Below are 25927 nucleotides of genomic sequence, written 5' to 3' on the forward strand. Positions count from 1 at the left end.
GACCCAGAACTCACAAGTCTACAAGGAAAAATAAACCAACTGGCATCAACCACTCTCAGAGCTGATAGTGTTTTGGTCTCAAAGGGAGCACAGAAAGCACCGACAAAAGCTATCACAGGGCGGTGCTCTACGCCTCTTCGGCACTAAGCCTGGCATAGTTCACAACCTGCTACTTCATTTTCCCAGCTTGTTCTTCAAAATACAGAACTATTAACCAAAATAGCCCTGGCTTACTCTTTCAAGGAAGATGATCTTAGGTTTTCAGGAACACAAAAGAAATCTCTACTGAAAAGTATCTTTTCAAAAAACCCTTAAGACCATGAGTTCCAGCAGTTCTGCTGAAATTATTGGAGGCAAACAAACATTACAGGTATAATGTAACATTTTTATTATAATAAATTACTTTCTCTGCAGTCAAGCAACTCAAAGGCTCTTCAGCATTTTGTGGCACACAAGGACTCCCTGAAGTCGGGCAAGGAAAGGCCACTCACCCCCGTGCACCTTATCCTCCACCCGAGTAGCAGCTCTTCGCTTGGTGTACCTAGAGCTCCAGAAAGCCAGCTGTTCTTGCCTTCTAAAGTAAGATTAGCCTACTTAGGAATAGTTTGTCCAAATTACATAAGTGAGCCTTTACGAGTAACAAAAAGAAAAATGCAATCTGCAGGAGCTACGAGGAACTAGCTGCTCAGCAACAAGCCTTCCACTGAAATTATGGGAAAGTGTTAAGTTTCATTATGAAATTGAACATTTTTCCACTGAACATCAAACTTCAGTTCTTGCATTTAACTCTTTTCACCATTTGTAGTCACAACCTCTTAAAAATACATCAATTTTCACATTAATCAGGACTTACATGAGGTTTATTGCTAAGCCTGTGAACTGGCATTGAATTCACTTTTTGAACCGTAACACTGAAATTGTAGTTTGGTTTCCTTCGAAATACTTGCTTAGACCAAACTAAAAAAGTAGTCTTTCCTTCCATTTTTCTTGTAGAAAAATCAAACAGACCATTTCCAACATGGTAACCAAGTTGTCCAACTTGAGAGGCGAAATAACCCGTACCTACCTCAAGGCTCGGTTCGAAGTGATTTGATTATTGAAACAAAGCTTTCACATTTCAGACATCGCTGAAGAGATCAAGTCTTACCTACTGACTCAAGCTACTCACTGAGTATTTTAGACAAGAGAGTGTAGCACATAGCTCATGGGTTCAAATAAACAACCAGATGGTTCTTCAGAGGTATCTGTGTTATTTACCCATGGTGTGGAGGGGGAGCTTAAGCCAACTATTTTAAAAATAGGATCTATGCTTGCAGAAAATTATGGTGCATCATTCTGCTTTTGCTGTGGTGGCGGTCAGTGCAGGAAACAAAGTTTTGTGTACCAGGAACTTCAGTGTGTTTCTGCTTTTGGAAGTGGGGCAAGATGCTATTTCAACACGCTTCTGTGGGCCATTGTCGATAAATAGGAAGAGTAATTACCTGGTAGCTGCAAAAAAAATAAAATTAAAAAAATCATGCATCATAATAAGCCTGCTCCTCAGTTATTTGGTTCGCCAGCCATTGATTCATTTTCTTCATCAGATTTTTAATTACCATTGCTGACTTCATTTCTGAGAACAAGCACACATTCAGCATTTTAATCAGAGGTTGATTTGCTGGCTATTGGAAACAATAAGCCGAGTTCTTAAAATAAACAGGTTGTTGTTCTACTCTTAGTTATTAAAACCTCTACTTTGTTACTAATACCTGAGCGCCTAGTTTGGAGAGGTATTTATTCCTTAAACTAAAGTCATCAGCTTTTGGCTGTAATTTAGCCAAGTCATCTTCATTTTGACGTCTGAGTCTCTCTTGTTCTTCCACTCTGGAAAAGAAAATCGGTTTAAGATATTTGCACTGCAAACCCAAGCAACTTCATCTACCGTGTGCAGTTTTAGTTTTAATCACTATGAAAAGCTTGTAATGTTTATAGATGAATACTGGATATCAGATTAAAAGAGACTAAGAGATGTGCATATGGATTACTCTAATTCAGTGTAAAGAAGGAGAGAGGCTGTTTTCTGCAGTTTCCTTTTATTTAGATTGCAAGACTTCGGTAGAAAGATAAACCTTTCACAGATTACAACATGCTCGGTGAGCTTTTGTAACAATTTTTTTACTATCTCTTTATTAAACAAGCTTTCGCTCCTTAAAATAAAGATTACAATACAAAAAGAATCAATTGTCAAAAATGCAAATAAAAGACTGCTCAGCAGTCTTCAGAATTAATAGCAGTCTCCTACAAAAGAGGCAATATTTGACCAGAGCGTTGACGCTCATTTTCCTCGTAAGTCTCGAGGCGAAACAGGACAAAACAGAGCTCTAAATACACTTCAGCTTCAGACAGTGGGTTGCATTAAGACAGTGTCAAAGGCAGTAACAGTGACCTGTTTCTAAGCTCTGTAAGGCAATGAAAGAACATAAAATGCCATTAGGTTAAGAAACCTCTGCCCCCACCAAAGTGGCAGTGCTGCACATAGGAGACGCTTTAGACTAGTCTTTATCTTAAGATGACCATGGTTGTCTTGGGTTGCAGAGTACCCTCTCCAGTGACAGAGCTTAAACACAGTGTAAAACGCTGTAAAACCATTCTGTTCAAATTAAGAGGTGATTTGGCATTAGTTAAAACTGGTTACAAAGCATAAAATTCAGCCATTTGCTGCAAAAATCCCCAGCACGTTAGTTTCTTTTCCAAAGAACTACTGTCCAGTGCTGACCACCAAGCTAAACAACACTATAATTCTTCAAGTTGACATGATGCTGATCAAATGCTCCCCACTTCTGGATGATATTTGCTATTCAAATTTCTTTTCTGCAAAAAACATTGTAATAAGAATTACTGAAAATATTGTTTTAAGACACTATATCCCACAGCATACACCAATCCAAAGCCATCTTTCACAGTAAATACTGGAAGCATTACACAGATCCCACACGGGCCAGGCACACTGAAGACCAGCTCTATTTAGACACAGAATTCCTCTGCTCCTGGGTACAAGGTGGGTTTTGTCACCTTTGTATTAAAAACCAGCTGCAACTTTTTGGCTCTAGGATGACACACATCGCAACTAAGCTCACATGCTTGCCAGGTCTGGTGAGGTTTTAGTTTCCTTGAGTTTTCTGAGGTGTAACAAACCCACGAATTAGGACAAGAATCAAAACCACGTTACACCCCACTACAAGTCATCTGTCTAGACACTGTTGACTGGAGTTTTGATTTTTCTCAAGACTAACTTAAGTATCACCCTATGGACTGCTACAAGTCCACTTTTAAAGAAATCCATAAAGTCCATTTATAAGAGATGTCGTCTTAGAAAAGTATTGATCTGGAACAAACTCATATATAAGCTGTGAGATGTACAATATTTGCAGATGAAACTAGTTACCTATGAAAAAGTAAAGAAACCCAACAACGTTACAGGCAAATGAACTTCAAGATCTGAAGAGACTCACTGAGCTGAATTAGGTCAGAACAGAAAGCATTTCAAGAGAGAAAGATTCAGTGGTGTTCACGCACAAGCAGCTTGAATTCCACAGATGTTATTTTGAAAGCTGTGACATAGCTGCATATTGACTTACTCTTTCACAGGAAAAATGTTAAACTATGACTAGAGTCACAAAATGCCCTCTCCAACAGTTCTCAATCACATTCTCACCAAAACAAATTCAAATCGGAAGAGCAGAACCTCAGATTTCTTAGACTTGGTTCTACCCTTAAGCAAATTAAACATTTGCTTTAAATACATTTAAAAGAAATAATCAATAAATTAACCAAGACTTCATCCCCATTGACATAAGATTCTCCAATACGTTTATTTCTAATCCTCACAGCACTAATTAGAACTAGGAAAAGGTAACACAATTTTTGGGTCCCAAGACACTACTAGAAGTGTCTTCAACAAGGTCATCAGGACAGAAACCAGGCTGCCCAAACTCAGTCTGATGGACAGACTTTACATTATGTCTACTTAAAAAAAAAAAGCAGTTTTTCTAGACAGTTAAGTAGATAACAGAGAAGTGGGAGTGGAAGGGTCTTTTCTTTTGCCTTTAAGGTGACATCTCTTAATGGACTTTGCCAAACAATACTTTTTCTCTCCTCTTCCCCCAGTACCAGGCAATTATTTGAAAGTTGCAAGACTGACCCAGTGTTCACTCCCTTGTAAGCATTCCATATCCACCAAGAGCTTTTACCCCTCATTCAGCATTCTTGGACAGCAAACAAAAAAAGCAAGTAAACTCTCTACTGTGCAGAGGGGATAAATCCAGTGCCCTAGACCTCCGGGAACATCCCAACAGCAGGTGACTGATACCTTCCCATTTGGTCAAACAACACACTGTCAAAATTTGCTTATTTCAACAATTTCTGCCCTAAGCCCACCCATTCCTTTTAAAGGAAATTGATTCCTTTTTATGGAAATATCCCTGCCCCATTTTTTTTTTTCTAAAAATGGAAACTTCACTGCAATCAGTAACATTTATGACACACTGCAATTTAGACCCAAGCCACAGTTTTCACAGACAAATTGAACTAAGACTTCTAAACAAGACAGCAAGAGGACCAAGCTGAAAGTGAAGGGGAAGTGACTGGAGCGTAGTTTCTTCCGAAGAGAGATCTATCTTTTAATATGATGCTTAAAATAAATATGTGGTTCATGCATTACCTGACATTCATCCAGGTAATATTTGCACCATATAAATGAAGACACATATACATTTTTTAAAAAGTGATGCAGTACTTTTTTTTTTTTTTTTTTTTAAACACTTTGGTTCCACTCAGTTGGGGTTACTGAAATTAATAAAGAGAAACAGGAAGCAAGAGTGCCAGGAAAGGAGATGTGGTCAATCGCTACTTCATGTAAGAAAGAAAACAACATTCAATATAAATGGCAGACCTACAAAAGAGACTGAGTTCAGACAGTAACCTACTTAATTACTTCAAGTTAAACACTTCATAAGGACACTATTCTTTCTACTTACTCAGCTGCAGCTACTTTTTGCAGTTTTTCCCTTTTCTTTGCAGACCAGTTGAGATCACCACCTGCAACAGTAGCAATATATACTTTGAAACTTTAAAATTGGTCTTTTTGTAGTTGATTATATACCTCACTACAGAAATTCTCAGACCACTTGACAAAAGAAATCAGTGGAGTAATTTTACAAAAGGAAAGAAACAAATTAATATCCCTTCCAGATCTTTCAGTAGTTACCACTTCAAAACATAGAGAGAAAGAACACTGCTATTTGAAGGAAAGTCTACAAAATTAAGGTTTTTTTTATTCACAGGTAGATATACAGTCAAGTTTCATACACAGTTTAGAAAAAGCTGCAGAATATCCTACACATTTGCTCAAGTTAGCTGAAGGGACCAGGTACCACTGTCCCGGTGATGAGATTTAACATCACAGCAAGGTTCAGGGAATTACACACTACAGCATCCATGAAGATGTTACAAGGACAGGCCTCATCAAGAGATGCTCCTGTTCCCAAATCCATGACCTACAGCACCTGCCACAGGACTCTACAATAGCACCTGTACACATTCAGCTTGATAACGTCAAGAATTACGATAAAAACAAATATCAAGAGAAGCTGGGAACACTTACCTGTGAGGTGATTCACAAAATACAGCATGACTACAGCTATTAGTGACACTGGAACAACAACAACAACAACAACGTCAGTTTTAGCTGACTATAAATTATTTACAATAATGACAGAACAACAGCTTTAATACACAACCAAGCAACAACTAAGATTTTTTCATGGTAGTTACAACTGAGAGGAGATTTTTGCCAGTAGCATCTCTTAACTGCTTTTGAAAATTCCCCTAAGCTCATAAGTAGCATGTAACTCAGAAAAGGTTATTTTAGTTTTAGTTATATTAATAACAGCCCTCAAACATAGCCTTTAAAAGTATCATTCACCTACCCTTTTACTCTATTTTTTCCAAACACTGAAACTACTTGCACTAAAATCACTTCAAGAAAGCCACAAAACACTGCACTAGGCTTGAGTTACTTTTAACATTGCCCCAGTTGAAACCTTGATCCAATGGCATAGTAAGAAAGAAGTTATTACTGTCTTACAGGAAATATTGAAAAGCCTAATACAGCATCCTGAACGTACAGAATCATTTTCAGTGTTTTTACTACTTACAGCAAACACAAGCACTGAAGAAGACTTCAAGAAACAAGTATCCTCTTGTGTCCAGAATCATCCCAGCTGCTATAGCAATAATGGCCAGACCAAGATTCTGGATAGACTGCATACTAACACATAAACAAAGGATTACCACTGTGCAGAAATTTATTGTTAAAGAAAACATCATTAGTGCTACTGAGCAATGAGATTAACTTCTCCCCATATGTTATGGCATATACGACAGTCATGACTCCACATTTTTGCAGAAGTTTCTGTGCAGCTACCACAACCACATGCTCAACCGCACATATACATGCCGAAACTACACGAGACTTCCTGCTAGAGTAAGCTTGGAGGAATTATTAACCATTAATGTGTTAGAACTGCTTGATAATCAGTGGTTCAGTAGCATCAGGACTTGGTGACTGTAGAGCAGCACAGGCCGACCTAAGTACTTACAAGCCATAGGCAGTTCCCAGCTGGTGTTCTGGAACAACGAAGGCCACCATGGGCCAGAGGGCACAGGCAAGCAGTGAGTAGGCCACTCCTAGCAAACACTGGTGAAATAAATAAGAACAAGTAAACAGATGTTTGATGAGATGCATTTTTGCTGTAAAGTTCTAATACATTAACATATCAGTTTTCCCTTTCCCCTAAAAGAGGGAAAAAAAAGCAAAAGGAACACTTTTTGCAATACTGGTCTACGTAAACATACACATTTAGGAGAGAAAACTTTTTCCAGGAGTGCCCCACAAACTAAACCCTATCTAACTAGCACTAAGAGCCTGACCTGACTACCCAGAGGAAGAGATCAATGCTGCAAATCACTAGAAAAATACCTGAAAACCAAGGACCCTATTTTTAACCCTGACACACTGGTGAACACCATATTTAAGCTTGAAAACCTTGGTTCAAAAACAATTTCTCAGTGAATCTGCCCTAGGAAGAATAAATCAATAACGAAGATTTTTATTGAGGTATAACACTATCCAATACAGCATGTTAGAGATGGTTTAAAATCATTGAAAGTGCCTTAATTATATGATAGCAATAAGCTTCAGAACTACATCAAAAGAATAAGTTTTAGGAGAAAAACAAGCACCTAGCACAGTAATAATATGTTATAATAATTCATCAACTCCATTTCTTACTTTATCACATTTAGCTATAGGTCTCAGAGCGTTAGTTACCATTGCTATCCAAGGGTTCCAGAAGGTAAAAGCCAACATAATATGAGAAGCAAGTGTAGTTATTACTGCACATAAAACCCAGATGATATTCTTTCCAAGTTTATCCACCAGGAGTCCAAATATTGGGGACATGGGTGCCGATATGATATACACAATACTACAAAAGAATAAAAATAAGAGAACTGAACATTATCTAGGTACGGACAGCTTTAGGTGTTAAACAATACAAGCGTCCTCCGACAAAACACCATATTCCCTTGTTACCTGTGAGGCCGTAAGAAAAACCACACCAAGAAGAAAAAAAACCACCCAAACAAAAGACTCCAGAACTCAAAATTCCGAGAAGGAATTCTCTCAGAGCCTTTTCTTCCCAATTCCTCAATGTGAGCATCCAAGACATTTTTATTTAAATAAATACTCACACCTCCCAATTATTCCTTGGGCCATGTGAAATCTATCTGTCCACTTAAATGCAAGTCACCACCTGCAACAGCAGATCCCCAACTTCCTCCCACATGGTCAGAGCCCAAAGATACACACACCCAAAGACACACAGCAGTAGCACATTTACTCATTAAATCAACCACAATATACCTGTTAATTGCACTTGCTTCTTGAGATGAGAATTTGAATTTCTCAATAAAGAAAACCCTAAAGAAAAAAAGATTTAGAAAAATCCACACCTGTATGACATGAAAGAAAAATTAAGCTAGACAAAGTAAAGACACAAGAACCTCGTTTACAGAAAACTTTTAAACATTGCTTTGACATACACACCCCACCACAGACTCTCATTTATAATGCATTTAGGAGCTTATTATCAGACTCTACAATTTTTTGTCTATGGACTATTCAAATGACACTTTGGGGAAAACATCCAAAGTACGTAACCAACCTGTAACTCAATAATGAGACATTAGCAATGAGCATACTGTAAGAGACCAGAGTGAGACTTTTTAGAATACGTGCACAAGCGAAAAAAAATAGGCCTCTCCATTGCTGACTGTAAGGCCTCTGCACATCAATGTAAAACATGCACTGAGCTCAAGAGATCTGTTCCTAATTCCAAGTATATTCAAAACCCATTTGATTGAGCTATTAGATCAGATCATGTGGTTCAACAGGGAAACCTACACATGAACGCTTCAGGTTTCAACTTCACATATACCAAAGTCAGCACAGAGAACTTCAGTCCAAAGTTGTAACTACGTTTAAGCCCCCACGCCACACTCAGTCAATAGCTTATGAGTACGGAAAAAATTCTACATGACAGCTGACTACAGCTTTCCATGCCAAAACTCATGCCACGCGTTAAATCTGTACCAAGTTATAATCAGGAAATGGAGCATGCATTATGCTTTTGAGTCCTGACACCTCAGCCTATGTTAAGCAATGGTGTTTCCCACAAAACTCAGCAGATAAATACAACTCTTGGAGGTTCCTTATTTGTATTGCAAGCATAGCTAACAATGCCACAGAAGAAATGAGAAACCACAGCACAGACTTGCTGGGAGACCAGTGGTTCTGCAGCCATCTGGGATTCTTAAATATTAGTGCACCTCTCCCTTTGCGAGTAGCTAGTTAAAACCCTAGCCAAATTCAAGGGAAATAACTACGTGAGAGACACTTACTTTCCAAGTCCAATGAAAGGAAAAACCACTGCATAGTAGCAGACACAGATTATGAATATAAGCCACAAGGACAAAGAAAAGTCCTTCACATCTGTTAGCTTAATCACTTCACCTGGAGCAGGGCAAGAGACAATATTGTTTCAGTCAGCATAAGTGCATCTGAAATTCATCCACACTGAATGAACATTAAGATGATCACAAGTCACTACTAAAGCACATATTCCTGCCACTACTTACTCTCTTGTTTAAAAGTTTACACAGTGAGAGTCGGTTAAGAATATACAAGTCCTAAATCAACAGTGCCAAAGTCAAGAACAAATTGTCTCTCCCACATTAAGCTGGATGTACAAGTTCCCTAAAGCCTCCAAAAGTCTGATGCAGCAGAACTAAACACAAACCACTTTTTCGAGGAAATGTTTAAACCGCTAGCAAAATTCATGTCTGAAGCCTCATGCTATATGCTCTTACTCGGCTCTCAAATTTAGGTTATTTTTAATTGGTCAGAATTCTCCCTCACAGAAAACTGAAAACACCACACTGATGGAGAAGAGCTGCAGGTTTTTGCACACCTATTGAAGGAAATAAGACCAATTCCAACAAAACAAAGTACTAGTGGCAATGGCACGGATCAAATTGGTGTGAAGTAGGAGCCTCTCCACATGCTTTATAAATAAAATATCATCTCTTTGTATTTTATAACTAAAATTCAGCCACTGAATTACGTAAAATGCACAGAGTGCACTGAGTAACTGGAAGGGTCTGCTCCAGAACAGAAAAACAAAGCCCAAGGTAGGTCCAGCCACCCCCCCCACTCACCTGTTTTCCCTTGCTCTTTATGAAGGAGCTTCTCTGCTCTCCTGTCCAGATAAGCAAGGATTAATGCACAGGCCAGTGAAAACAGACACGTTACACCACCTGCAAGAAGGTAATGCAACATGTTTAGTTGTTGACTCAAGCAGTAATTTGGCTTTTAAGCACAACTAGTGTAGCGTACCTTTACATATCTAATACAAACTAAGTTTAGCACCAGCTTGTCTTTTGTATAAGACTCAATAGCCGTACAACTCAGAGTAAGGTGTAAAGCAAAGGAACACAGATCCAAAGGGAGTCCAAATTTCACTTTTACACAGACAAGTACATACAAGATTTGACACGATAACCTTTCAAAAATTTTTCAAGACTGTTTACTCAAAGCACGTTAAATGTTTCATCTCTAAGATACAAACTTGAATTTGGCAGCCACAAAAATCACACAGCATTTTATCAGATGCAGTAATCACGTATTCTGCATAAGAATATTAGCCATCGATACTACAAACAGTATTTGAATTGCTCTTCCAGTCTCAAATATATTTGTCCTACCTTCAAGTTAGTAAGAAATCATGAACACATATGCACGTTGTTCAAATTCAGAAGCCTAAAATAGCAGGTAACATCAATTCAAAACATTACTGACCTATCATAAGAGTTAACCCAAGAGTACTGGGACCAGTATACCCCAGGAGATCTTGAACTCTAGAGTATATCCATCCCATGATATTCATGTTCACTGTGCTCCCCTAGGCAGAACAGACTCATGTGAAGAATAACGTATTTCACAATTATATTAATTCAAATGGAACATTAGGCAGACTGTTTATTGAACAGAGCTTAAAACAAACACATAAGGAACTACACAGGGAACATAAACCACCAGCAACAACGATAAAATTATTCTCTGCTGGTTTGGTCAGCATTTGTAGCAAACTAATTGTTGCAACAATAATATACCATCACAAACTGGAATTTAGGCAACTCTAACAGTGTTTCAACTGACATATTAGAAGTGCCATAAAATCCACATCATACACTGCATTAGCTCATAAACCAAATTGAATTTAATACCACATGTTAAAACAAAGAGGATTCCCACCTGACAGGCACCAGGAGGAAGTACATTTTTTTTCCCCCTGGGGAGGGGATCCATGGCTGCAGTCCCACAGCTAACAACAGAGAGTTAACTACAGTGCAGCCAAGATGAGGCAACTGCTAATTAGCAACAGCCTGAACATCAACCCAGACCCAGCTAACTCTCTTTTACCAAGGTAAACACCTGCAGCAGTTTAAGATAGCACAGGCTGCTGAAGAGGATCCCTAACAGAAGAGGCATGTATCCACTCCCTTCATTCACAGCCTGGTGCATTCGTGTAAATCCACCTCTAGCAGCAGTTTAAGTGATTACATCAAACCGAAACAGCACAGCTGAGATGCAGTCACACAGCAAAGGGACAAAAAAAAAAAGAAAAAATCTTGCAGCAGCAGCAAAGGATGGGAGTTTCTTAGCACAGCCATCCCAACTCCTTTATCAGAGGCTGCACCCAGTTAAGCCAGTGTTTTATGATATGCCAAGAATGAATTAGTCTGATGAAGTGCAGCACCGTGACTGTCCTACCCAGTAATCCGTGCTAATAACACCATCAGGCTTCTGCAAAAGTTTGACAGGTTCTAAGAAGTCTTATTAACCCATTCCCTTGTGTATCCTTTGTCTATTTACCACAAATTTTTAACCTTTAAATTTAAATTTCATATCCATTTTAACTAAACCTCCCCAGGGAGCATTAGCAATGCTGCTTTCCATCTGTCTCACTGCCAAGACAAGTCGCAGACCTTAACATCTATGAATTAAAGCTATACAGTTTTACACTTACAATTCTGGCCATGCTCAGTTGTAATCCAAACACAAGATTTAACTCCTTGCCTTTAAACCAACTGACTGCATACGTGTTTTGTGCCACTGCTAAGGACTCTCCGCCTATTCTAAAAAAGAAGGAAGGCACAAAAGAAAACATGTTAATTGCAACATGCAAAGCAACGAGGAAGCAGTCCATCAGCTGCTGGCAATACCAAGATGACAGCATTTCAGAGAAATTTATCTATGTACAGGTAGATGTGATGCATATATGCAAAGCAATACAAGTCTTAAAAGACAATCCAAAGAGAACTGCAGTGCCTTAAGAACAATCAAGAGTACAAAGCATGTCAGGCCATTCGGGAGGAATGGTAATTGCCTTTGGTCATTTACAGATTATTAAATCAATGGGCAGCGGCTTCTCATTTCTCTCCTGCATTAAAACACCAAGCAGTATAGATCCTGACCCAAATGAAACCAAAAGCAAGCATCTTCCCTGGAGTCTGAATTCAGCAGAGTCATCTGCCCACCCCTCAACACAGTTGGTCAGGTTTTCTAACATCTTTACGCTGCGGCACGCTCACAACTTGGAGGTATTTCCTCAGACATTTGCTCTCATTTTTTGCCAGTGTACAAGACCTGTTGTATTTTTTTGTTGCTAACAATTCTTTTTACTTGGGAAAGTAAGAATTAAGGGGAAAAGAGGACTAACAGTTTTAGTGGCTTGCTGCATGTCTTTATTTGGGTAGTTTCCTAACTTCTGAATTCAATAAGACCTCCAAAGTCATAGTTTTTGTTTTCTAGCTTTAACTTAGACTGGGAATGCAACTGAAGATCTTGCATGCCTCAACTTTACAGATGCCTCAAAACACAACAATTCTGTTTGAGTGCAAACATGGTAGCGGTTTTCTAGGACACAGAAAGACAGTCCTTACCCCAGAGAGCACACAATATACTCTTCTAGACTTACCCAAATATGAACCTGCCCACCTCCATCAGCCAGAAAGTATTAACTAGTGCTCCCAAAGCAAAAATCACCTGCCAGGTAAACATTTGGGGAGAAATTATGGTTTTTACATTTGAAATATGGAACAGACTAGAACCACCTCAAAACAGAAACAAAAATGCTTTTCCCTCCCCAGACCTGCAGAAATACTTCCCACCCACTTCCTACTCCTAGCTTTTTGACTTTGCTCCCCCTGCATCTCTTACGTATCATCCCGCTGGCTACACAATATCCAACCCGGCCCACCCTGAAACCACACTCAGAAAACACTTCTAGAGGCTCAACTCGTGTCACCACCACACCCCACCCAAATACACCTACATAGTGGTTTCACATCAAACAGATAAAACATTTGGTTCCTTCACATCCTTATTTCACTCATCCTTTGATGTCCTCGGTTCCCAGTTACCCCAAGACAATTCACAGTTCTCTCAGTTTTCTTCACCTGCTACTCCCATTTGAAACCTATACTACTACACAAGAAGCTATTTGGGCTTTTTCCCCACGCCCAGTAGAGAAGCTTCAGACACGTATCACTCTTCACCCTCTCATTTGCACTTACCTGCCCAACACAAACAAAGATACTAAATATTACAGTGCCCAACCTGTAAGACAAATTAAAAAAATCACTTAATGCATAGCTAGACTCTTTTTTCCTATAAAACACTATAAGACCTACAGCAAAGAAACAAGAGAGGCTGACATGCAATAAAAGGTCCCCATAATAAATGCTACATCTTGACGGCTTCCTTAAAAAAAGTTTGTGCAGACCGACATTTTTGAAGTCATTTTATTTTAGCCATAAAAGGAAGGAAGCTCAGTTATAACAGTAGAAATTTCTAGAGCATGTGGAAAAAAAATTGAGTTTATTATAAATTGAAAAAACTTTATATTATAAAACCTATACTACACCTCCATTTTAAGCCTACCCTCCGTTGAACATGCACAACACTGACATCACACTTACCGTATTCCAAATACTCTGTCTATCAGAAAACCTCCAAAGAAGCAAAGAACCACATTGGGCCAGGAATACCAAGCATAGAGCGCCATGAACTGCGCTGTGTTCACCTTCATATCCTACATAAAGGAGGAGGAAATTAAAAAAAAATAGTTACTCCTAAGGTAATTACAGGGGCACAGAATAAGTATCCCGGCAGAACCTCTTAGCAGTAGGTACACACTGTGACCGGGCTCGGGACCCGCTCTGCCGCAGCGATGCTTTGGGAGAGGTACCAGAGCGGGGCCTCCAACCCAGCCCCTCACACCCTCCCACCCGCTCCGAGCTCCCCCGGGGTTACCCGGGCCGCCGCCCGTACCCCCCTCGGCTCCCTAACTCTGCTCCTGCCCCAGGCAGCTACTCACCCGCTGAACCTGCGTTTGGAGCGCCGCCGGGTTGTCGTAGCAGAAGTAGCTGCCTGCAAGGAGAAGGGGACGCCTCAGAGCTCTGCCCCCAGCGCCCGAGGCCCCAGCACCCCCGCCCGCCGCCGCCACCCACCGAAGCCCAGGAAGCACATGAGAGCGAGCACAAGGAGGCGGTGCGGCAAGCGCCGCGGGTCGCAGACGGCAGGCAGGGCACGGGGGGAGCCCGGAGACCGGCCGCCATCGTCGCCGCCGGCAGGGCCCAGCAGCGCCCGTTCCTCCTCCTCCGCCGCCATCGCTGCCGCCGTCACGTGAGCGCCTGTCACGTGATCTTCCCGCGCGTCACGTGAGCGGCCGCGGGCCCTGCCCACAATGCGCCGCGGCTCGTTGCTATGGCAGCGGCCCGGGCGGGCGGCCGCGGGCCCTAAAGCCCCTCACACGCCTCAGGGAGAAACGGGGAACCCGCTGACGGGAGAAGTGTGAGATCCCGAGCGTGAGGTACTGCAAGTGACAAGGCTTCCTGAGTTAAAACAGGAAGGTAACAGTGGCAAAAAACTCCTTCAAATCCCCCCTGAAACGTACCTCATGGTATGGGGAGGGCATTAGCAACCTGTAGCGTGCCCAGCATTGCAGCGGTGACAAACCTGCATCAGACAAACCCTTGAAAAAGCTACTTATTCACTGTAAAAAGGTCCAGCCTTCTGCAAATGTCACCTTCTTACACCAAAGGTGACCTGAATCCCCTGTGCACGTCATCGAGTGACAGATGGTGCTTTTTGATGAAAATATGTTCTTAATGAGGGCAGAAGCTATTTAAGCTGAAGGATTTATTTATCTTTTCAGGATGATAGAAAAGCGCTGAGTTTTACCTGACGTGCTGTGAACCAAGAGGTCCACTTTCCAGCTACTCTCTCATTAATTTGGCCAGTAACCATTCAAGAAAATCAAAGTAAGTTTTCAAAACACGCTGGTACCGCGTGCAGCATCTGCTGCAAACTACTACTGCATAAAATGCTTACTTTTTTGCTCAATGTGTGTCTTTTAACAGGTCTGTCAAAAGATAATTACGGGGTCACATTTTCAACTGCCCTACACCAGCCTAGGTGCGTTGAAAGCAGAGCAGCTCTGTCGGTTTACTAGAGTTCCCCTAAAAAACACGGCCTTGAACTGCAAATCTTCGCGGCAAAAGCGCCCGTGCGATAAACTTGAGGTTTTCATTGCCGCTTGAGGGAGCTCAAAGGTAATGCCTGGCTGTGCAGATCACCTCCAGTTTCATAGGGGCCATAATTAACAGGAGATAGTTTATATACACAGATAAAAGGGAAGACTTTGGAGAGCAGAGTGAAAGCCTGTGTACGGAAATAAAAATGTAGCCTTTTTCCTAGCTAATAGCCCAGTTATTCCAGGACACCATTGTCGTGCTTTCCCAGGTCTCTGGGTTTTGCAGAAAATGTGTGGGTTTTTTCATGCAAACACTCTAGTTTCCCTCGAGGACACAAATACGGCTGTTGCAAAAGGCACAGGTAAATACAGAGGGGTAGTTCAAGCTGAAGGAGGGGTAAGCAGCACACACTCAGGTGCCATTTTAACACTTTATCGTTGCCTGGAGCAGGAGTTCTTGGATTTTGTTCTTTAAATGACAATACTCCCATAGCAATTTCAGTTCAATCTAACATGTAACTCACATGGGCACGCCACCAGCACTTTGACAAAGGGATCCCATAGAAACTGTCTTGTGTAACCTTTGATCAATTTTATCAGCGAGGATATCTAAAGGAAGAGCTAGTAAAACAGATTGTATCTCCTAAGTCTCAAAAAGGCTTTCTAGCCCCATAATCAAAGTAACAGGCAAAACCACACAGCAAGTAAACACATTAAACTGCAATTTGTGATTTTACAACGATAATATTATGACGAGATTCAGCTGTGTATGCAATGGCAAGTGAAGAGCTCTCAGAGGCTCTGGGGATACCCTCACCAAAGCTCTTGTTTGGTTGACTTCAATTATTCAATTAACTAGCACAAAAATATCCCGCAATCTTTCGAGCTGACTTGTGGATCAGGATTTCATCCTGGGTACTTTTGTGGCACTGTTTGGTACACTAAAGACCAAAAAATGCACTCTGCAAAAGTATTTGTGAGAGCTTCTGACAATTGTGGCAGATTGTCGCTGCCAAGTACAATGACAAAGGATTCCTGGAAAAATAAATGCTCAGCAAAGAATATCATCCTGACTCTCTGCAACCTTAGCAGTAGGATTTTAAGCAGTGTTTTCCCATCTTTTTATCCCATTCAGTTTATGTAAATCTCTGTACCATTACAGTCCAAGTCTTCCTTACGGTAAGAAATTCAGAGCGCCGCTGTTGCATCGATATGTAACAAACAAAAAAGACAGCGTCTCCTTCCTTTTCCTGTAAAAACAGTGAGACAAGGCTAGTTCAGCACACACCACCTCAAAGGCTGAATAGAGAGAGGTTATCTAACAGTAATTTTATTATTCCTACTAAAGAATCCTGGATTTGTCTTTTTTATTTAAGTCATGTCCCAAACGAGCTGTGTTATCCTGAAAATTTCAAGTTCATGATTTCATAACATGTCTTGCTTTATCTTTTCCTCTCTCCTGCCTGCTCTTGGGAGAGCAGAGATCCATCTGAATTACTCATTCTATGATTTCCTAAAAAATAAATGCATGAGTGGGAACGTCCCGCTCTGCCAATGAAGCCTTGTCATTCATTCCTAAGGATATGTTAAGTTTTTGCCACTCTCCTATGCTCTATTACTGTCATTCAAAAATATGCAAAGATGGGAAGGATTCAGCTATTTAAAAAACTACCTAAATAATTTAAAAATTATTAATTTATGCTACTCTTAAGCAGGTTCCACGGAGTGTAATTAATTCAATACCAAAATAGTAAATGTCATGGTGGGAGGATTCTTCGCATGGAGCACAGTCGTGGCAGGTTCCAGGACAACAAAGGGTTTCTGTGCTTTCATTCATCCTCGAGGGCGTTTTCAGAAACCTGAAACACATGCATTTTTATTATATTTCTTTTCAAAGATGTCAGTGGGTTTTTCATGTTATTTTCATGGCTGTGTGCTTAAATATTTTGTATTAAACAAGACTGGATTTGTACTTTATGGTGTTTGGTATAACATAGGACCCTTTATAGTAGAGGAAGAAATTATACTCATGTATCCAGAATATTTAACAGGAGAAAAAGACTATTTTTTCCATTTGCTGTTTCAAAATATTTGCCATGCCACCCCTTTCTTCCCAGTCACTTCCGTCTTCACCTTGGATATGACCTTGCTCTGCCTGAAGCTTAATGGCTGTAATGTGCGGTGTGAGTTAAGTCGAAGATGATTCTCAAATGCATTGCAGGTGAGTGTTTATGTCACAAATAAATACAGTAGATTGCTCTTAAACTCATACTTTAGAATGTTTATTACAGATGCAATTTCTGTCTTCACATAAATCAAAGTACTTAAAGTGCCATATGATACCAAATGCTTAGTTTAACAGCATAAAATTGAGCAAAAACTGTATACAGTACTTTATAGGGGCTATAAAATTCTTGTGCTTCTGGCCTCACCTTTTTGCATTGCCCAGATCAATCAAGTCCTCTGAACACTCTGGATAGTAAATACTCACGTGAAACAACGATTAGCTTTCAGAGTTTAGTTCTTCTAAGTTATTACTGTCTTCAGCAACGATGCTTCAAAATATGACAGAATTGCAAAGAAGCAGGAACTGCATTTAACATGATTAAATTTACTTCACCATCATTTGACTATTACCCATTCTCTGCAAGAAAAATCTTGTGCTTTGCCTCCAACATGCATTAGCAACCTATTACGGAAGATCTGTCACAGAAAGGCATGCAAACATTTTTTTTTAATCACTTCATGTGGTAAGGAATGTGTTATTATAAAAGTCTCCATGTCCTGTACTCTTCCTGTCTCACTGAAATATTATTGGACTTGTATACAACCTCCTTAAGACATGTCAAATTTCTGTAAACAGCTGGAAAAAGGCTGAAGCAGCATTTTTGCACCATAAATCTGTCTGAGACCAAAGATCTTGGCCTAAGGAACCTCCTGAGGTTCGAAAGGATACTCTGCCAAAGGAAACACCTCCTCCACTCTCAGCTGAGTCAGATGACAGACCACAGCACCAAGCATTGTGGGTTTATTGCTCCTTTTTCTAAGTACACTCATCAAGAAAGATTGCTCTTTGTATTTCCCCCAAACTACTAAACGCCCCTCGCTGTTCCCCAAGACGAGCAGGTACCGGGCTGTATCTCTAAGAGCCCAACCTGCTCAGGTAATGTCTAAAAAAATACCTGCAGTGAGAACGTGAGAGCATCATTAATGATGTGTAGCCTCTCAGCCACGCCAGTGCTTTCAGTAGGCTTTTTTTTAGTATTACTCCCTGGGTACTCTGACCTAGCAGGATGTAAAAAAAAAAAAAAAAAAAAAAAAGAATCAGAGCAAACTGCTAAAATACCTGCTAATTAATTTTATTTAACTTCCTATGAACTGGCTATCATTTGAAATAACGCGACGCAGGAGACCTCTAAACCTTTGTGTGCCGTTTCCTTTCTGGACCGTGCTGCCCCAGCTGGCTGCTTCCATGCCCTGGGGACCCATCTGCTCTCGTTGCCAATGCGACATTTCACAGAGGTGGGTGCTCAGTGCTGCGCAGAGCAAAGCGAGCTGACCATGGGGCTGTCTCACTGCCTGAACCCCGGGGGCAGGCAGAAACGCAGGCAGGTGCTGGTGCCCGGCTTCCAGGGAGGACACACGGGCCAAAGCACTGCAGAGTGGTGTAACGCTAAGTGCGGTGGCTGCAGGACATGTTATGATTTCTTCCTATAAAAGGTCCCTGGATCTAGCAGCTTTCCTCAGAAATCACCATTTCTGCATAGTTTTTCTGCTGTTTTTCACGGTCTCATCTTCACAGGTGTAATTTTGAAGCCGGCTCATTTCCCAGCTGCTGGGTTTGGTTGCTGTATTGCAGTGCTCTGAGAGATTGCTTCCCACTTTCTCTGCACATCCCAGCAGAGACAGGAGTGAGCAGAGCTGTGTAACTTCAGCACCCTGCAGGAGAGCACTGCCTGTGTACTCCAGAGCTTAATTCAGCTCTCCGAAGTGTAACCTGGAGAAGTTCAAAGTGGTTTTTGCTTTGGAAACAGCTATTAAGTCTAACAAACCTTCTAAGGAAAAAAAGTTTATCAGAGGCTGCTTAGCATATACATCTGAGTCTAGAGCCAAATAATAAAGTGTCGACAGTTGAGAGAAGAGGGAATTCAGAACTTTTGGCTTTCAGGACTATAGATGAATTACTAGTAGCACTTCTACTTCGCTCAACGTACAAGTTTCTCTTAGTGCCTGCAAACGTTTTCCTCAGGATACACACATTCCTGTCTCTCACCGCAGTCGCATTACATGTTAACAGTGCTAAGTTTTCAAAATCTCTGGGTTGCTTGGTTGAAATACTGAACAACTACAGATGCCAACACATTTACCGGATAGTTCATCATTGGAAAGATGCATTCTCTTAACATTTAAACTTTTTTAAAACTCTGCTGTTTCTTTCAGCAGGATGGACATGAAGTATTTTATAAGTAAGCCCAGCAATTTCAGAAGGAAGCTTTCATTTTGAATAAAATGCTCAACGGCTGGTGCGACATGCTGCCACCTCTCGCTGGCCGGGCTGCCCAGGGAATGAAGGAAGTTCACACCCTTGACAAGGGCTTTGTTTCCCTCCCTCTGGCTGAAGACCAAGTGAAAGCGGTGCAAAGGCACTCTTTGTCACCAGGGCTGGACTTTTCATTCTTTTGAAATGAAAGCATATAGAAATGCGGAAAGGGACGGGAGAAAGAAACTCTTTCCCACTGACTCCCTTGCAGTATGCCCCTAATAGCCCTGTAAATATACAATGTGCATAGTTCACCACACAGATGTCATTCTGCTCTTAAACTGATGTGTATTACTACAGCCCGGTAATTTGGCTGGCAGGCTGGCATACATTTGAAGCACCCAACAAGAACCTCCCCTTTCTAGCTGCAGCATAAATCCTCGTGGTGTCCCCACCTCGCTCCGGAGTTATGTATCTCCCTCAGTTACTTGCATTCCAAAAGCTGATCTCCTGTCAAACTCCTTTTTTTCTCCCCCCAAGGCTGAGTATTTTATGCTCATCAAGCAGTTCCTCATCAGGCATTTCCTCCACTCTCAAGTTATTGAACTTTTCTGGAGAACTTCCAAGACATGGGTAAGGTGGATTGGGTTTTTTTGCCTTCTCTCTGCAGGCTGCAGCCCAGAGTTGAGCAGAACTTTCCAAGCAAACAGCTTTATTCAGTGGCACCGTTGTTCCCTGAACTTTGTGATTAACTCCTTTGCTGATTCACCCGATCACTCCTGTCCTTTCTTTGCAAATGGATCCTCTCACCTTTGTGCAATTCGCTTCTCACCATCTCTCCTAGGCCCCAGGTCTGAGGAACTGCTTTCCACTTCTGGCGTGTGAGTGTATTTGTTGGAAACAGCTCTTCCGCTATGCAACCTTCTACTTGAGGTCCTATTTATCTAGGTACAACCTGCTGCAGAGTATGAGTTCTTTCCTGACAACACCCTGATAACTATTACCCCACTTTACATACACTCTTATCCAGCAATTGTTATTCCAGGAGACACTCTGCTATCAATTTTTGGTTTCCTGATTTATGGTCACTTCCCCTTTGCTCCATTGCTCCAGCATTTACGTAAATTCCTATTCTGGCTGCAACACTTTTAGCAGGTGGCACAGCATAAGTAGATATTTCATCTTCTGCAGGAATTCTCAAAATTCACTGATCTTGCACGATTGTCCACAATGAGCAGCAAATAATCAAGACAAGCTTGATGTAGTTTCACCTATAAGTTTCTTAAAAAAAAAAAAAAAAAAACAACTAGACCTCTATAGCTGTTGTTGACATGGTTATGTTAAATATTCTTACTGAATCGAGACCTCTCAAAATAAAGAGCCAAGAAATGCAAAAACAGTATCATTCCAGTAATTCTGAGTCATCTTTACATATCGAGCTTTATCTCTGAGATATGAGGCTTTGCTCTGTCTCATGACCCCAAGAAAGTGATACCATGGGGGGGGGAAAAAAATCACAAAAAGCTCTCATTTAGAAGAAAAAAGAGGGAATAGAAAAAAAAAAAGGCATACTTCTCTCCTCATTGGCAAAGAATTGGAAACTAGCAGTTTATCTACCTGGAGAGGGGAGAAAAAAATTTCCCAAACTGATCACCAAAAATAGATTGAGGACAAGATATTCTGCCTAAGCATTTGTTAAAGTAAGGGGCTGGAGAGGTGGATGAAATGCACAGGTTTCTTTTTTACTTTCCTTCAAAGAGGGAACGAAAAATTATTCTGAACAGCAAGAAAATCACTTGTAATATAATTCAGAAAATATATTATTTCCTTTAGAAGCATCTTGCTCAACACTTGATTTCACATTTTCATTCCTTAGAGATTACGATTCTTTGCATTTTTATATCTCTGAGTTCACTACCTTGTGGTTTTGAAGTACAAACAACTTCATAAATATTATTCATAGCATTAGAAAAAAAAATCAAGGAGATTCATGTTCTTCCACATAAATGACAAGTGAATAAATACAAGTTATATGGGTGACTAACTGAAATATTACACTAATGTTTCCTGGCACTATAGGCATATCATGATGGCTATACACGGAGGTACTCAATACTGAGTAAATGTGTATTAAAGTCAACGTTATCCCTAGGCCAGAGTTGCAATGAAAGGTCATTCTGTTAGCTTGGAAAATTTTACCTGATGTTAAGGACACCTTGTTTCTCATGAGACCTACAAGGCTTGGCTTCTTTCTGCAACATAGGGACTCATGGAGAGGATGATTTAGTGGCATGCACGCATCCGTTGTTGCATATGCTGCATGCTCTGTATATATTACATATATTGTTCTGTGTATATCCATAGATGGTATGTGGGTGATTCCTTTTGGAAAGGAGGAAAAGAACAAAGACATCTTTGGGAATAACCTTATTTGAGAGTAATGAATAAAATGGGTGAAGCAAAAGTTCTGAGGTGGTTCTTACTGGAAATTATGCTATGCTTGTATAATCTTTCACTTACAACTTGTTTTATTTAGATATTAACTTCTTCAACTTTGGCAAATCCTAAATTACACCCACCTCTGAACACCAGCAGTAGGGCAACAGAACAAGAAACTGACCCCAGTGACACGGAAAGGCTGCAACCTTACCTCTCCCTGCTTCCATCAGGAATGAAATTCCCAATAACATTAATATTTAAATTACTGTAACTGGACATATGAACCACCATCTCACTTGGCCAATCACACTGAACTGGCTCTGGACATTTCCTGCAGACTTGGTTTTGATTACACACTGTTCAGACATGCCGATACCCTTCCGAGCTATAACAGGTTGTTTGTTTTTTTTAAACAGAGCCCAAGACTCTGGGGAGAAAACTAACCTTCAAAGAAGGGCTCACACCATGCAGTTGCCTGTACAGCAAAGTACTGAGCACTCCTCTTTGTCTCTTGAACATTCCCAGTGTTCCCCATCGGCCTAGGAGGGATGGACTGGAAAGTTTTGTACTGGCTTCGTCTATCCCGAGCTGCTCAAGACCTTCCCTGTCAGGTGCTCCACGTGTAAATGACAGCATACTCCATGAGTAACAGCTTCAGCTTTCTTTCCTGCCCTGCCCATGTGCTCTGCAGCCTGCCCAGAGGGGGGAACACCAGCTCCCTGTCCAGAGTTCCCTTGCACGTTCAATGCTTTGCTCACACAGATCTAGCCCAGGGTCTGCGTGGTAACCATTAGATGAAGGCTTAGTTTAGAAGAAATTGAAGAAAAAAAAATACAAAGTTTTCTTCTTTTCTTTTATCTGGAAAGCAAATGCGAATTTTTTTTCCTGGAAACATGAGCAGTCAGTTTGTGTGACGTATCTACAATGAGATCCACAACCACAAAGCATTCAAACAAAATACAGGGCAGTGAACTGCTGTGACACATTTCAAATACCTAACATCTAACAACAAATGCCAAGCATACTGCTTTGTAAAATTATAAGGAATGTAAAATGGAAAGAGAAAACTGAAGTCAGGAAAGGGAATAGATAAAATCTTGCTTTTGAGAATGATGCCAAGTAACAACATCCCATCCTGGCCCCCCACAAGATCTGGAGAGTTTGCTTCCCTTGGCAAACTGTATAAAATCTTCCAGCTTATAGTTACACTCTAAACAATAAGTGCTTTTGGGCAGACTTAGGCGCCGAGATCTCCAATTAAATGCCCTGCTATCCAATTTACATATAACCCACTGGTGAACAAGAACTGACTCTTAATTTCTTTGGGGAATGCGTCCCTCGGAGTCTTTCCAAGCACTGTGGTATTTTGGATGGCTTTTCTGTGCTGCATGGGAGTGTTTACATCACTACACAAAGAGAAGAAACAAATGATTAGTGCTTTTATAACTTCTTAAAATCTGATTATCCCAGGGAATTAGAGAGCTGGTAGATTCGTTGGAGGTGAGAGGGGTGGAACAAGGCACTCACATCTAAGCCCTGCTGTGGTACAGGCTGTGGAGGAGGGGTGGCACCAGCAAGCACAAAGTGTCCGTGCTTCCTTCTCTTACAGCCAAGCTGCAGGCACAGCGCTAACCTCACAGACACAGAGGAGCCAGGGTCATATGTTTTTTTTTTAAAAAAAGGAACATTATGCAATGACCTTTTTAATGTCATTACATTTCATAAAAAGTGGCATTGTCTTTGGTCATTCCTAAGCCAAGAGTAGCATGTATACACTTCCCAAAGATTACATTTTCCTCCAATAATTTAGTCCTGGATCCTGAAAGGCACCTCAGTGTGACTGAGGATCTACATCTGTATGTCTGAACAAGATTTAGATGTTTTAGTGTTTGGACTTACATGATTTAGTGAAGAAATATCACAACTATTCACACTGAGCAAAAACATAGCTTTGATAGTCAAGTGTTCAAAATCTGCACCGCTTGGGAGGAAAAAATTTCATTTTCCAAAGTGAGTTCGCATGTACCAAAGTCACACTGCAAACTAATCAGAATTTCTCAGCTTTGTATACATTTTTGCCTAGAACGTATATTTTCAAGTTGCCTGTTACTATGCCCAGCTCTGCTTTTCTTGCTGAGCATTGATCAAATTGTTCTTGGTATATTAGTACACTCAAACAGATCCCTTATGATCATTAAAAATACTACACATGCCAAAATATTTTGACTGACAAAGTGAAAAACGTTTCCGGCACCCTGAGCTCCCTATCTGCTGTAAGCCTTGTTGAAGAATTGACCCAAAACAAAATTACATCGGTGATTATTACCACTACCAGATTGGTAACTGGTGATTATCAGAGGGGTCACTATGGCAAGGAAAGGAGGGGAGAAATGCATCAGCCCAGGCAGAGCTGTGACATGAAAAAATCCCAGGCGGGAGGTGGGATGGAGCACTGATCCCCAGGCAGCAGCGGTGCTTTAAACAAGACGTGCATGATGCAGAGCACTTCTGTTCAGCTTGCATACAAGGGAAGTGAGCGGTAGTTACTTGCTACTGTAAATTACTTTGCCCCACAGAAAAAGAAAGCAAAGCCAGGCACTTGTAACACTAACCCTGCAAGAGGGAGTCTGCAAAAGAGGCTTTAGCAGAAAACACAGCCTTTGGGTTTAGGCTTTCACACATTTCAGGCTTTGCTTTTTCATGAATGTACATAACAGCAAAACAAAACACCTCAATATAAGCTTTCACTCAAGTGTGACTCTTTGTATGGATCTTCCACAAAGGACCCTCCTGCCTCCATACCTCGCTGTCCCTACATCATTTCAGCCTTTAGTCCACTTTTTCCTAGCTCTGGCTCCCATTTTACTGCACTTTCTGCTCAACAAGCACGAAGTTTTTTATAAGTTTCTTACACCAACACCTGAAAAAGCAATGCTGCTCTCAGCACATTCACAGCCTGGGAATATTTCCCACAGACAGCCTCACACTCTGTGTCCCCCAGAGGAAAAGTAATTTTCCTACAAACGTGAAGCGCTGGGATTTTCAGGGAGATAATGTCACGGACGTTACGCCCAGGAGACAACGTTTCGATAGCCAGCCCTGGCCCCGGCACGGCTGTGGAAGGTGTCCAGCAGCAGCGTGTAGCCCAGCAACCTGCCCTAAACACCGAGTGCTTCCAGGAAATGGAAAAGAAACACAGAGCTTTTAAAAACCCTCTCATAGGTCCCACGGGACTGGGAAGAACTGGTAGATGAATCACCGCTCACAACACATATCTTCAAGGAAGTCAGAAAAATAAACGAGGTCCAAATGTCATAATTGGCTCCCTGGGGGCCAAGGGGGACCCTTTGCTGAAGCCTACAACCGTGTTTCAGCCTACAATCATACAACCCCGATCTTGATGTGCACAGCAACTGGCTTAGTCAGAGTGCGGGTGGGGGGTCTGTAAGAAAAGAAACAGCAGTAAACAGTCTTGCTGACGCAGCACGATGTGTTGAATCGGTAAGAATATCTTTGTGCTGTTGCAATGCTTTTCTCATTTATGTGTGCACTGGGTACTCAGCAAATAGATTTAGCAACCAGGCATTGTTAAACTAAGATATGCTCCTCCTTCAAGATTTATTTTGTATGCTTACTATTAATATCTGCCACAGCAATCCTGCAGTTTCTCTGAGTTAGTACTAAATGTTGGCCCCGAAGTGACAATTTACTGTTGATGCTGTTGTCTTAGGATAAGCCATAGAGGCCAACAACAGTTCATGGAAAGTCCAGCTCCCAAACAGCCCCTCCTAGGGCGCTCCTGAGAGCACAG

General features: G+C 41.1%; 1 protein-coding gene and 1 long non-coding RNA gene across 4 annotated transcripts; one reads left to right on the top strand and one right to left on the bottom strand.

Moving 5' to 3' along the window:
- Positions 1-364: 364 nt before the first annotated feature.
- On the bottom strand, positions 365-14364 carry MFSD1 (major facilitator superfamily domain containing 1). 2 transcript variants are annotated; one of them, XM_054835410.1, is made up of 17 exons: positions 14173-14364; positions 14040-14092; positions 13642-13754; positions 13237-13279; positions 12639-12706; positions 11688-11796; positions 10457-10559; positions 9817-9915; positions 9001-9112; positions 7964-8020; positions 7370-7526; positions 6639-6736; positions 6195-6307; positions 5642-5689; positions 5016-5076; positions 1749-1863; positions 365-1488 (listed from the first exon to the last, which is right to left on the bottom strand). In XM_054835410.1, the coding sequence occupies exons 1-17, from the start codon at positions 14330-14332 to the stop codon at positions 1429-1431; spliced, it is 1569 nt and encodes a 522-aa protein (XP_054691385.1). In that variant the 5' UTR covers positions 14333-14364; the 3' UTR covers positions 365-1428. The 2 variants fall into 2 exon arrangements, with proteins under 2 accessions (XP_054691385.1, XP_054691386.1); XM_054835411.1 differs by lacking the exons at positions 365-1488; positions 1749-1863 and adding an exon at positions 2056-2850.
- Positions 14365-14419: 55 nt separating this feature from the next.
- Positions 14420-21052, top strand: LOC129209810 (uncharacterized). Of its 2 annotated transcripts, none has more exons than XR_008578233.1 (4): positions 14420-14534; positions 14880-14985; positions 17315-17418; positions 19641-21052. It is a non-coding gene; the product is annotated as an uncharacterized LOC129209810 (long non-coding RNA). The 2 variants fall into 2 exon arrangements; XR_008578234.1 differs by having other exon boundaries at positions 14445-14574.
- Positions 21053-25927: the final 4875 nt, after the last annotated feature.

Source organism: Grus americana, chromosome 9 (assembly GCF_028858705.1).
Source record: "Grus americana isolate bGruAme1 chromosome 9, bGruAme1.mat, whole genome shotgun sequence".
Lineage (NCBI taxonomy): Eukaryota > Metazoa > Chordata > Aves > Gruiformes > Gruidae > Grus > Grus americana.